General features: G+C 38.5%; 1 protein-coding gene across 4 annotated transcripts in view; it reads left to right on the top strand.

Moving 5' to 3' along the window:
* The window catches only part of LOC149565577 (2-dehydro-3-deoxyphosphooctonate aldolase), a 257,795-nt gene that overhangs the window by 141,036 nt on the left and 102,967 nt on the right, over positions 1–13,792 (top strand). For 2 of the 4 annotated variants that reach the window (XM_089819097.1, XM_089819098.1), the window contains 3 exons: positions 140–199; positions 432–506; positions 9,435–9,519. In XM_089819097.1, coding sequence (XP_089675223.1) covers positions 140–199; positions 432–506; positions 9,435–9,519 — 220 coding nt within the window. The remainder of the gene's footprint in view (positions 1–139; positions 200–431; positions 507–9,434; positions 9,520–13,792) is intronic. The other 2 variants (XM_089819100.1, XM_089819099.1) reach the window with 2 other exon arrangements.

Below are 13,792 nucleotides of genomic sequence, written 5' to 3'. Positions count from 1 at the left end.
TAGATGTAGAGGGAAACAAAAATCACAGTATAAAAACTTAATCCACTTAGTGACTGTAATTATAAAGTTCAATTCACCAAGAGAGGACTTTGGGTTGCATTCTATTTGAGCTTGTTCTAACACCTTTTGGCACTTCCAGTGTGAGCCTGTTGGGAGAGTTGCAGATATCATTCAAATACCAGCTTTCTTGTGCCGCCAGGTTGGTTTCTGTGATCCTAATTGAGATATTAAGATCCTGTAAATTTAGAGAAGTTCACCCATAACAATTTGATATTATTTATTCTTACATTATCCTGCGAAATATTTCTGCTCTCAGCAGTGCATACCCCTAAGTCCAACTTGTTTCACATTGAAGATGACTTATTTGGGTTTTCATCAATAGGTCACTGTGCTCTGTATTTTGTTCTAATGTAAAATTGTCATCTGTACAGACAGATCTTCTGATATCTGCCGCAAAGACCGGAAAAATTGTCAACATCAAGAAAGGCCAATTCTGTGCTTCATCAGTGAGCAATTCAATCTCAGACTTTATTTTGTGGCTTCATTTATAATTTATGTGTTAGCGTGTCTCATGTGTACATAATTTGGCCATTTTTTACTGTTTTCCCTTATGCACATAGCTACTTTATTGACAGATTGAAATTCTATACAACATTTTTGTATACAATACAAGAATTCATGTTATAAGCATGTTTTGTAAACTGTGTAGAATGATATTTGGTGAAGCAAATACTGTCAAAAGTTTACAAAGAATATACTCTGAAGTGCCTGGAAAGGGATAACTTTGTTATGACATAGTTTGTAATCAGAAATAGACTTTTTTTGCCAATTAAAATTTACACCAGAAGTTGACTGGGGCTTCTCTAATTAGTGGTTCACATGCAAGCAAAATCAGTTTTACAGAGTGCTAGATTAAATTGAATAAGACTTATGTTTCTGGTGTATTAGTGAAGGTGCTCACTGATTTTGTATGCTTTGAATGCAAAGAAAGGGATTGAATTCGAGGAGATTAATTATAAACTAAAAGGATTGGAATGATGTTGATTTGATGAAAAATGGATATTTCACATTATATTTAAAAAGGTTGAAATTCAGATAATCTAAAGTGAAGAAATGCTTGATCTTAATTTATCCTGCCTGAAATATATGGAGCATGGATTTATTTATGAATCATTTCACGAAGTTTGGTATTTCTATTTTATGTGCATAAGATAAGATAAGATAAAATATTAATCTCCAACAAGAGGCCACAAACAGGCCTACGGGACTGCAAGTACAAACAGAGGCCAAAAGATAGCAGGACCACCAAATGGTGTCCAAGAAAGAAAGCAAACAGAACAAAAAACCAAAGAGAAACAACACTAAACAAGAGAGATTAAGAAACTGCCAAGTGGCTAGTGGTTAGTCATCGGCAAAAAGTAGCTCAACACCGAAGGATAAATGTCCATGTGTGGAGGAGTTTGAACCTGTCGCTAGAGAGAGGAGGGCCGCAATCGCTAATGATGCATGTGCATGTGATCTGTGTGCGGTCTCACCAATCTGATGTGAGTAGTAGTGGGCTGGCTCCTACACCACTTGGTTCTTCTAGGAGAGGTGGGTAGAGTGAAGAAGGAAGTGATAAGATGATGAGGGGATGTGGATCTAGAGGGGGAAGCCTCCGGAAGAGTAAGATCTTGAAGATAGAAGGCCTCCTGGAGGTAGAGTGCAAGGCATCGCTGATCAACACACATGAAGGAGGACATAGATATGCACTCTTTGAATAAGCAATGGAACCTCCCTCGAGTATCATAGTAGATCGGATAGTAGAATAGGAAGTGGATCTTAGTCTCAGCCACCCATGTCACAACACTAGCATAACCACTCATCTTTGCTGGTCTGATGATCTGTTTGGATATGAAGTCGGTGAGAGCCAGCTCTGAAGGACCCTAACTAGATACGTAAGGTGTGAGGCCACCGCCGAGAAGAGTAGTAAGGTCGAACAATAATACCATCGTGAATGTCCATATAGTGCTCTGCATAAGAGGCCTTACACGGTGGAGGCCCCCAGGTGGGTCAACCTAGTTCATGTGAACAAATCTCTTGTAGATGTCCATCTTGTTATCCTAATTCAACTCTGACTGAGGGAGGAGGAGATGAGCGGGAGCGTCCAAGGAATACTGAAAGGGAGGAAGGCGGTCAATATTGATACCCACGGAGTTGAGGAGACTGGAGCTTGCGCATACCAACACCAAGCACTACTAGAAGGGTGTGAAGCTACAATCAAGGCTAAGGAATAGTAGGCCAAGTAGGAATAGCGGTATTCGCCATTAATAGAGTTTGCAAAGCGCTTGAGTCTGTGAAGTAATGAAACCATATCAAAGATCATACAAGGTTTGATAGAGTGGGCACCGAACTCGGCCAAGCTAATACTGGTAGGAGTAGTCGGCTGACAACGGATGAGGCATCGAAGAAGAAGAGTGTGCATCCTCTCCATTGAACCCCAGTTTGTGGTCAACAAGGAGGGCCCCCAAATTGCCGAGGCATAAAGGACAATAGGTCTAATCAGGGAGTCTAAGATATGCATCTTAGAAGTAATATCTTGGAAGTGGTGTTTGAAGCATTGTCGCTCAAGTAAAGCAAGTGAATCAGGCCCTTTGCTGACCCACGACGTCATGGTTGGTCTCAGAATGAAATGCGGCTCAAAAATCCTAATGCCAAAATAGGTGTAGCTGGAAGTCATCTCAATCTTAGTCCCTTTGAAGAAGAAACAGAGATGAGAGGTTTCAAGTGGTTGAAAACCATAACTCAAGTCTTGCCTAGGTTGACCACAAGCTGTCGAGATTCACAAAACGAGGCTAACCCATCCAAAAGACACTGTAACTTGTCAGGGGAGGAAGGAAAAAGCACCATGTCATCAACAAAGAGAAAGATGGAAATCAAGACCTGATGAAAATAACACCCCTTGTAGGGAAGCGAGAAACCCCTCAGGTAGGTCTCAAGCTCATCAATGTAAATACCAAACAATGTAGGAGGAAGCAGGCAACCCTGCTTGACACCAATAGAACTTTGAATAAGATTAGAGAAGCCTAGAGGAGTTCTGATACAACCAACAACCCTCTTGTAAAGTCTCATGATGGCCATGAGTAGAACCTTGGAAAAACCAATATCCTTGAGTCTCTAAATCAAAGTTGAATGGGGGACAGAGTCAAAGGCTTTGCAAAAGTCTACAAAGTAGCAATAGAATTTTGCCGAGTAGTGCCAAGCCTCCTCAATAATGACCCTGAGAGCAAGAATGTGGTTAGTGGTCTGAAAATCTGCTCTAAGGTCAACCAACCCTTGGCCTTGTAACCTCATTTGTCTAACTGTCTCGTGAGGGTAATGTGGAAAATTGTTGCATAAAGTTTGGCAAAGGTATGCCCAATCATAATAGTCCTGTAGTTCCCTAAATTAGAGGCTGACCTAGCTCTGTGGATCGAGTAAATAATATGGTGAGACCAAGATGATGGAAAACTAGTATAAACCACTCTTTTTAAGAGGTCAACAAGATACAAACCAAGAACATAAATCCCTAGCTTGAAGAGCTCTGCCTAGAACCATTCCTCATCTTTAACCCTGCTACAACTCATGCCTCTTACGGGCTCAGCAATTGTAGAAATGGTGAAGAGGTGGCGGGCGAGGGGGCAATGCAAAGGGTCGGCTGACTAGGTGTGTCGTAAAGGGTGATGATGTAGGAGATGAGGGAGCTGAAATCTAGGTCAGTAAGGAAAGAGCATGCGCTTGAAGTGCTTCAAGGAGGCCTAAAGGGAAGAGATGAGGGATATGCACTGCTCGAGGTAAAAGAGATGCTTCCTCCAACGAAAAAAGCTATGGTAGGAGAGTCTGACTCGAGGGAGTGAGGGATCTTGAGTGGTGAAGTTGAAGTGAACAAGGCGACAAAAGGACTTGCAATCGTCATCAAACCAACGATTTTGGGGACAGGAGTTGGGATGTGAGGGGCAGGCAACAAGAGGGGCAAAGATGTGTGGGAAAGAGAGGATGATGGCCTCCTGGATCACTGTGGAGATGGTGTCAACCATGGTGGAAGAGCAGGATAGGTTAGTGAAGGGGGTGGCCCGAAAGAGAGCATATGAGGTGGGTGATGAAGAGGTCATGATTACCTTCCTCGAAGGAAATGGTGGTGTGGATAAGAGAGGGTAGCGCAGAGGGGTTGGGGAGGGGGTGGACGAGAGTGACAGGGAGGGTGGGGATAGGGACATGGAGGGTGAGACTAAGGAAGGAATGGTCAGCTAGTGGAGGGCGAGAAGTCAAGAAGTGGCCAGTGAAGGGGATATAGGAGCTGCAGGTGAGGGCGCAGTCAATGACACTAGCATCATCACCATGAGGCCAAGAATTAAACAACCTAGAATCAGAGAAGCAAGGAAGATTGTTAAGAACCACAAGAGTAGAAGACTCAAAGATGGAGGAGGTGCTTGCCATATAGTGTAAGGGGGGCATCGATGTCATTTGAGGAGCGCTATAAACCAATCGTAAAACTATCTAACTCGGAGGTACAAAATGAATCAGTTTGCTGATCATGAGGAGGGGCTTGAAGATCTCTGGTATGTGCATTGAAATCCCCTAAAATAACCAAGTTCCCCATAGTAGAGAATTTGTCAATCCAGTCACCAAGGTCAACAAAAGGGTCACCCTTAGAACTGTGGACTGCATACAGAGATGTAGATGGTGGTAAGTAACAAACCACGATGAAAAGACCTTTGTCAAATATGCCCCTGATATGAATCTAGTTAGTCTATCACAGTGCATGAAAGTCATCTTGTTGACGAGTCGGTCATGTATGAGGCAAGCAACCCCACTAGAGCCCTTGACACCTCCAGAGAACCTAACCTCATCCCAGTGAGCAGACAACACTAATACCTAGGGATCTCGAGAAGTAGACGAGTCAGACTCTCATGTGTGTTGGTAACAAGAACAACATCCGAATAGAAATATAGGCAAGTCTATAATAGTTTGCAAACTTAGATTTTGAGAGTACTTGGCTAGCCAATAATTTTCATCTTGGAGACTACCTAGCACATAAATGTTTTTGAATAACATGTAACTCCATGAAATAAGCATAAGTTTTCTACAAAATATAGCTACAAATTATTTAGAACAAGTTTGTGGGGGGTAGCTGGTGTGCACCATTTTCATAATTCTTATAAGGAATAACACAATGCATAAAAAGCCAAAAACATTGAGTTTTTGTTCGTCTAATCAACATTTTCCTCCTCAATTTTGACATGTTGCTGATGCCTTGAGTCTAATGGAAGAAATTGTTGATTTTTTGGTGACTCCTGGTGAGTACTTGTCAAAAACTTGTTGAATAAATCTGTCCACAACTTGTAGAGAAAAAAACTAAAAAACAAAGTTCTTGGTAACTTGGTATGCAATTTATGGTCTTGATTTTTCTTAACAAAAAAAAGAGTATACTGAAGATTCATTTGAAGCATACATTTGTGTAGGAGCAAATTAGAATTGCCGAATGAGATGAGCTCAACTCGTAAAATCAAATGTGCACTAAAAGAAGAGCTTAAATTTAAACCTCCAAGAGACATGATAAAGTGTTGAAATTGGGAAAAATTATAACTACCACATACAACTTGTTGGGTGTGGTCCACTCTAGTAAAAGAGGCTAGGAAAGATTCCTTGATAAATTTGATGGAAGAGATACTTGTCTATTATGGCAGAGAAGCCAAACATTTATCCCTTTCGGTTATTTTATGAATTCAAATAAACAGAGACATGAACAAGAGATAATTGAATAGAAATGGATAATTTGAGTGGATGTGAGAATCCTACATATGCAATGCAATGACATTGTTGAGTTACAGAATTGTTGAGATATGCAATTCTACCAGAAATGATGGCAAGTTACAGTCACTATGAATGAGACAATCTTCAAAGTAAACTGGTTCCTTCCCCCATGGAATGTCAACAGTCACTATGAATGAGACAATCTTATTAGTAAACTGGTAAAATGGCGTTATTCCTTGTATGATTTTATCTATTAGCATTGTCTTGCGATATCCTAGGCAAAGTCTCCCATGAAGTGTCATAATTTCCGAGTAACTTGTGTTTGCAGCCATGGCTGCTACTGATCGTTGTTACACTCACATTCACTCATTCCTTCCTTTATTGTGCTTTCACAATTTTCTCTGCTTCTCTGTTCATTGTCCACTTGTTGCATCTCAACTTCTCTGTGCATGTGTTCTTTTTTTCCTTGCCTCATCACTTTATTGGTCATCCATATATATTTGTGAAAATTAAAAACAGACATTAAAAAGAAATATTGCTGCTCTCATAAAGAAGATACAGAGAAGGATATATTCAGATACAATTTTGGGAAATATTGTAATCAAACTAGTGAATAGTGTGGAAGAATATTGCAGAGTTACAAAGACTATAAGAAGATTGTGTTTACATATTGGTGAAAGAAATATAGCAGATTCAGGGAAGAGATCTATAAAGCATCCATCATCAGTTGAGTAAGCAACTTTGGAAAGTTGGAAAAGAAGTTTCGTGTAGTGAGTTGATGCTCACAAAAATAGAAGTGGAGTTGGTGCTTCTAGTAGGTCTGAGCCTGCATAGTGTGGGAGTTGGAGCTTCCTGTGAGTCGATGCTCATAAACATAGGGGTTCGAGCCTCTAATAGGTCATAGGCTACAAAACATTGTAAAAGAATAGTTTATAAAAGAAAGCATTTATATGTTGTAGTTTTCTCCCACATTGGGTTTCCGTGTAAATCTTTGTGTTATCATATTCATGTGCATAGTTGTTCATTTCAGCATTTGAAGTTAATTGTGTGGTTAAAATTTTTAAATTGGCAAAGTTATTATTATATTGGTTCACACCCCCCCCACAGTATAATCATGTGCTCTTCAATGTTAGACACAACATACACACAAGGTGGTAAAAATGATGATACAGAGTGGGGCCCACCAACCTTTACCTTGTGACCTCACAAGGCATTAAGTGGGCCACTCCTCTTGCATTAGTGGTAGTACCCGTGCCTACCATTGGATTTGTCACCCCAACCACCATAACTGTAGTTCATACGGAGGGTGGGGTCTATATGGTTGAGGTTGTAGTCCCTTTATCCAACCTTTATACCCTGCATTGGAGATACCCCCATGGATACTCCCACATTACAGGATGTAGGAGAGAAAGAGGAAGATATACTTGGCTTTTGTGAGAGATTGAGATGGACAACCTTTGGAGAGGTTTGAGATGGGGGTTAGTAACATCCCACCACCCTCACTGACATATTTGATGGTATGGCATGCTAAGGAGAGACTAGCAGAGGAGGCACCGCGTACTGTGAAAAGAAAAGTTATTGGGATAGAAGGGGACATTTGTCTCCAGTTTGGAGGGATAGCAAGAGACATTATGCAAGAGGCTACCCAGGAGGAGGCCCTCCATTCCAGTGTTCAAAGCGTCCATTCAACGATTCTTCGGAGAGTTATAGGGAATGGCAATAACAACATGTGGGGTGGTGGATTGCACTAGGCAGTTGGATATAGGTCCCATCATGGTGGAGACAGAGAGTCTTTTTAGATTCATGGAAGAGGAGTGTGAACAGGATTTCATAGTGCACCTCATAGCTCAAGGATGGCCCATATGGAGACTCCAGAGATGTTGGAGGAATGAGGTAGATCACAAATTCCAGAGGAGTAGACAGGTATGATGGGTGTCCTCTATAGCATGGAGCGAGCTTTTTGGAATACATTCCTTTGGATCTAGTAGGTGACCCAGGCCATAGTAAAGGCAAAAGAGAATACTATGGTATAGGGATGAGAGTTGGTCTCGTAGGCGAGAGTGGTTGAGTTGGGAAATAAGCTAGCTTAGGTGAAGATAGCTCAAGCGAGGAAGGAGCAGTTGACAACAACTTCTGTGGCACTGGGGAGTACAAACTAGGATTTAATGAATGCACCTAGGGTGATGAAGGTAGAATAGGAAAACAAGATGATAGTAAATCAAAATCTCCCGCTCCTCTGATAGCAATTCCCGCAATCAACATCCTCCATCAATCCAGGGAAATCTGCTCATCATTTCATGATAGACTGCTTCATGTTACATCAGCCATTTTGTTTTGTAGTTTGGAAGATTACTTTTTTGCGGTTTGGTTGTCGGGGCCAGGGGGGAGCTGATGCTAGCCCCAGTTCAATTGGTAGAAATAATACTTCATTTTTTGATTGTTATGGCAATGTAATATGAATTAGTTCTAGGGTAACTGTAGCAATTGATAGTTGGTGTGCTCAACCAACCATCGGGGTGCTTTATATATGTAATCTGGCAATGAGAATGTGTTACTTTTTGATACAGCATTGCATGTAAGAAAGGCTTGTCATTCTGCCAATAATTATGTATATGGTGTTTATCTTGGATTACTATGTTCCTTATGTTATTATGTGAATTCTCCTGTTTATTTTGTGTGTAAAACACATGACCACAACCCCACAGGGAGTAAACAAAGGGATTATGTTAATGCCCTGAAATGACCAAAAGGAGGTCAAAGGGTTACAACAGTTATCAAAAGGAAGTTTTAGGAGTAGAGAACTTTAGAATCAAAACAATTAAAATTACATAATATGAAATAGAGCACTGCACTCTAATAAATATCAATGAAGGGTGAACAAGAGCCCCTAAAACATGTGCTGGTGATGGGTGGAAGGAAATCTCATTGAAGAGATATGTTGATTTTTTTTTTCATTAAATGTGAAAGGGAAATTTCTTAATATGCATGCTTAAATGCTAAGTATCTCTGAGATGCATAGACTCAGATGGAATATGGGGAAATCAAATTCAATAGTCTATTCTTCAATTCATTCAAGCATCAAAAGTGAGTAGAGACAAGGAACTTAAGTTCCTCAAAACTTCAGTTGTCTTTGAATGGGCTGAAATTATTGTGAATGAAATCTCATTACAACTATCACTTAAAAAAATGATTCTTTAAAAGAGAAGTGTTACATTATGCAGTATAAATAATTGTTCTAGATGTTAGGCTGTGACGTAAGGGTGGAAGGAAATCTCATCGAAGAGATATGTTGGTTATTGCCTCATTAATTATGAAAGGGAAATTCCTTAATATACATGCTTGATGCTAAGGATCTCTGAGATGTGCAGACACTTATGGAATATGGGGAAATCAAATTCAATTGTTTATTCTTCAATTCATTCAAGCATAGAAAGTGAGGAGAGACAAGGAGCTTAAGTTCCCCAAAACTTCAATTGAGAAGTGAAGTTGCCATTGCATGAGGCAAAGTTATTGTGAATGAAAATTCATAGCAAATACCACTTTAGGTGCTTATGAATAGAAAGCTATAGCTCACCACAGAAGAATCTGATGCACACACAGTTTCAATTTCAGAATTTTGATGCATTGAAAATCAATTAATGTTCAATCTTGATCATATGCAGGTCATGGAAAACTCGGCTGAGAAAGTCAGATTGGCTGGCAATCCAAATGTAATGGTTTGTGAGCGTGGTACAATGTTTGGATACAGTGAGTCAACATTTCTTCAATTGTTTGAAATATAAATTTTTGATAATAAAAGATGATAATTGTGTGATCTCTGCATAAATACATTGTTATCAGTCTCTCTTAGGTGATTGTTGATGGCATGACTAGAAAAAATGATTCTTTTGAAAGAGAAGTGTTATTGTTAGCAGTATAAATAAGTGTTCTAGATGTTAGGCTGCAAGGTAACCATGAATTTAAAGAGCAGTTATGTCCTAGTTCTCATTTTCTATAACAGTAAAGAGAGGACTAGATTGACTGATGTACTACAAGCTATGTGGTGTTTTAGTAGGCTGCAATAACTATTACCTGGAAATTGACCATAGCTGCCCTCTTCCAGGTCTGTGACCGGATATATTATTTTCTTATAAATAGTTTATGCTTTGCTGAGATGATTAGAGGTTCAAAGAAATAAAGCTGATATGGTTGACATTAGAAGCCAAGGAAAATATATCCTTATTTGTTTCTCACATATTACATGTGAAGCCTTTGGTCTGATATGCCCAATGCACATTTTGTTTGGAACCTAAGCAACAAACATTAAATATGTACTTAAATAGCCACAAATGCCATTTTATATAATTAAATTGCCGTTTAGCTTTGTAAATTTTGTACTGTCCATGTGTTGGATGAAATTGCAGCATGAGTAATCTGTTCTCTGGAGGTGAGTCTTTATCCCTCATAGATTGATTATCTAGAGATCAACTGCCCAACTCATTCTTTGTTGTTCTCTCTAATTGCTGTTACATGCTACAGAATTTGAGCAGGGCTTTACACTTTAACTGGTTTATGCAAGTAGATTAGATAGGCCATTCCCCTTACATTTTGTCTATTAGTTCTAAGAATATAGGGATTCATCTAAGATTTTAGGGTTCAATAGGAGCCCCATCCCTTTAGTATGGCATAGAAGGCTGAACTACATTCACAACCTAGCTAATATATAAAGACAACATAGAAACATAACAAGCCAATATACTGTACTTGCTTAAGACAATTCTATGCTATTGGCAACAGCAATATGACCATATACCATAGAAGGGCAAAGTCTTAGAATGAAGCCCACAAGACATAATAAAGCACAACTAAACATATACTAATAATGGAACCTAACAACATGATAAAAGAGGACAACTGTCCACTACCATCCTGATAACCACTATCGACCACTGGAGACAAAGGCATGTTCCATAATTCTGCCACTCCCCAGAGCTGCATACCTACATCCTGAAACAAATCCTTCCATTATTCAAAACCCCTGGTCAAAATCCCAGTGCCAAATACACCGATAAACTCTATCGGCAGTCTGAGGACCTACCATATGCTCAACCCCTACCAACCTGACACCATAATGAATCGCCCAAATCCACAGGGCCATTTTGGTTAATTCATCCTGTAACACCAGAAGAGTATGCCCACTTACAATGTTTAGAGTTCCTTTATGATGGGCACTACCAGATGCCTTACCACAAATAATATTCTTCCAGAATGTGTCTATCTCATGAACATACTCTTGTATGGCCAAGACAAGGGTTCATGGACTGTATAACAATGTCCTCCAAGAAAACAAACAACTTTTAACTATCCTTCCTATCCACTCACTCCTTACCAGAATCCTCCATTGATTCATCCAACTCATCACTATTTAGAAGAAACATAATCACCTAACCTCCCTATCATACACAACTCCCTTATGCTTGTGTAGAAAATCATTTCTTGTAGATTCCCTAGTGCTTATCTTGCCTCTTTCGTGCACATTGTCCACTCTAAGAATTGCTCTGACCACTAATAGTAACCCCTTCATCTTGCAGTTGAAAAACTTCTTCAGCCCATCATTCAAGATGCTTCCTCACTGCTTCTGCCACCTTGTAAGACACAGAGTCACCATGGATCGCAGTAGCAGGATCAGGAGAAATACATGACAATAGATACAGAATTGTAACAAAGTGCATGTGTCAAAAATAACAAAAGTGAGCCATGACCTCATTATTTGACTTCAAATTAAGATACATAGCCCCAACCTTTTTTAGTCACTACACTCCTCCCTTTAGATATAAACAACCTCTGCCAACCTGGGCTCCTTTTTGTAGTAACATCAATTTTCTGCCAACCTCTGCCAAATTACTGCTATTTTCTTTCTTTTCTCTTAACCATTGAACGTCTAGGCCCTTATATTGTCAAAAATGAATTGAAATTTCTATAAAAAGAAAAAGTTCTTCATTGGAAACATTAAATATAAAATAATATATTATAATTATATTTTATAATTTAAGTAATACTAGATATATATTATCCATATTTATATTTATTAGTTAATTTGTTATATATTTTTTACTTATCAATCATTACCTTATTTTTTGGTAATATATATTTATATTTATTTGTTTTCAGTATATTTAATATTGTTCTTATGATTATATATATAGCTGAATTCATCTGTCCTGAACCAGGGAAAATAAAATATTTGCAAAATGTGGAACCTGAACCCAAATGTGGACCTTAACCTGCAACATAGTTTTCTTGCATAAAGAGTGAATATTGTAGTGTGGGAATCTTAAGACTACTTGAGAAACTAAAAGGCCTTAATGATATATTTTGAGGCATGATGATGACTTCATATTTAAGCCATTTAAAGTTACATTTGGATAGATTTGCAACAATATATAAGCTGATCTTCAAAATTGTTAACCATGTTTCCAAATGATTGTCATTTACAAGGACCGATGGGAATGAAAAAGGAGGAAGGTCGACTTTACTGGATGATAACCAAATGAACTCCCACACATGCAACTGCATATGCACATTAGGCAGTTTCACTCAGGCACATGGTTTTGAACAAGATGTACAGCAGCTTATGTGCACATGTAGTTGGCATAAAATTCCTAGTTTTTTGCGTTTGATAATATTGGCTATCTGCCAATGTATTAATTGGTCTATATTAATTCTGTTATTGTTATCAAGTAGTTGTGTCGGTTGACGGTTGTGCTCCTATTGGCAACTGTTCAGGTCCTTTGAATATGTTGCATACCACCAAAGAAGTTGTATGGTATCATCGGCTAAATTGTAATTCTTGGTTGACCATATCTTGTATTCTTCTTTGTAATGTACTCATGAGCAAATAAAGATATATTTTACACATGAGCAAATAAAGATATATTTTACTCCTATATTCAGCATGCACTGCTATCTATGTTATTAATTCATTTATGTAATTTACCATGTATGATAGTATACAACACACATACTTGGAAAAAGGGACATAGTGCATATGGAATGAAAACATGACAAAATTCCCTAGCATACATGCACAAACATTCAATTTAAAAAATAAATACATCTAATTATAATATCAACTTAATACACTAATAAAAAGTTTCATTTCCACAATAATGATAGCCAAAGCCCAGTTGTAATCAAATTTCTATTGGTAATTCATGACTTCTTATAACCATTTTTTTGATGTCTCAAGTATTACAATAATAATGTAATGTTTCTAACCATCATCTTCAGTGAGTTCAGTATTTTTAGTTAGTTTCTATTTTCTGTATTTACTTGACACTTGTTCAATTAAACTTTAGAAATATCATCTTGTACATCCTCTACTTACGGAGACTTTGTCTCAATTATTTAATAACAAACTACGAAGTTTTGTAACATGAATCAAAGCGTGTATGGGTCCTATTCTCTCATGAGAGGCCTTGATTATGTGGGTTGCATGTACTTGCATGTTTTGTTGGATGTACTTGAATGGTTGTTGCATGGATGTGCATGTTTTGTTGCATGTATTCTTTTTATATAAAATTGTTTTCTTATTTTACTGCGTGATGAAGTTTGGCTTTCTTTTCTGGGTAGTTTACCATGCAAAGTTTGGTGTTTTTCTGCATGAGGGTTTCTATGATGGTTTGTTGGCTATATTGGCTTTTTTCTTGCAAACAGAGTTCACAGTTCACATCCTAACACAATTCACAGAAGCTATCCATCTACGGCTTGAGGCGGATGGCTTCAGCTTCAGCACAATAGACATACAGACAACCTTGAAGTCTTCATTGAGTATTTTGAAGAATAAGCTGAGAGAATGTAACAATGTTATTTCAGAAGGTGCAAGCACACTTCAAAAAAAGATTGTGAACCAGATGTAGTTGTGCAAGAGTCTCTGTAGAAGTTTGGGAAATCTGAAGACATCTTTCAAGTGTCCTAGTCACTTCATCTATATGCTTAGAGTAAGGTAGGTTTTATCATGGATAGCATGTAGAAGCAAAAC

This window comes from Cupressus sempervirens, chromosome 3 (assembly GCF_028749045.1).
Source record: "Cupressus sempervirens isolate cs-2001-9-10 chromosome 3, ASM2874904v1, whole genome shotgun sequence".
Lineage (NCBI taxonomy): Eukaryota > Viridiplantae > Streptophyta > Pinopsida > Cupressales > Cupressaceae > Cupressus > Cupressus sempervirens.
This window is presented reverse-complemented; position numbering and strand designations above follow the sequence as displayed.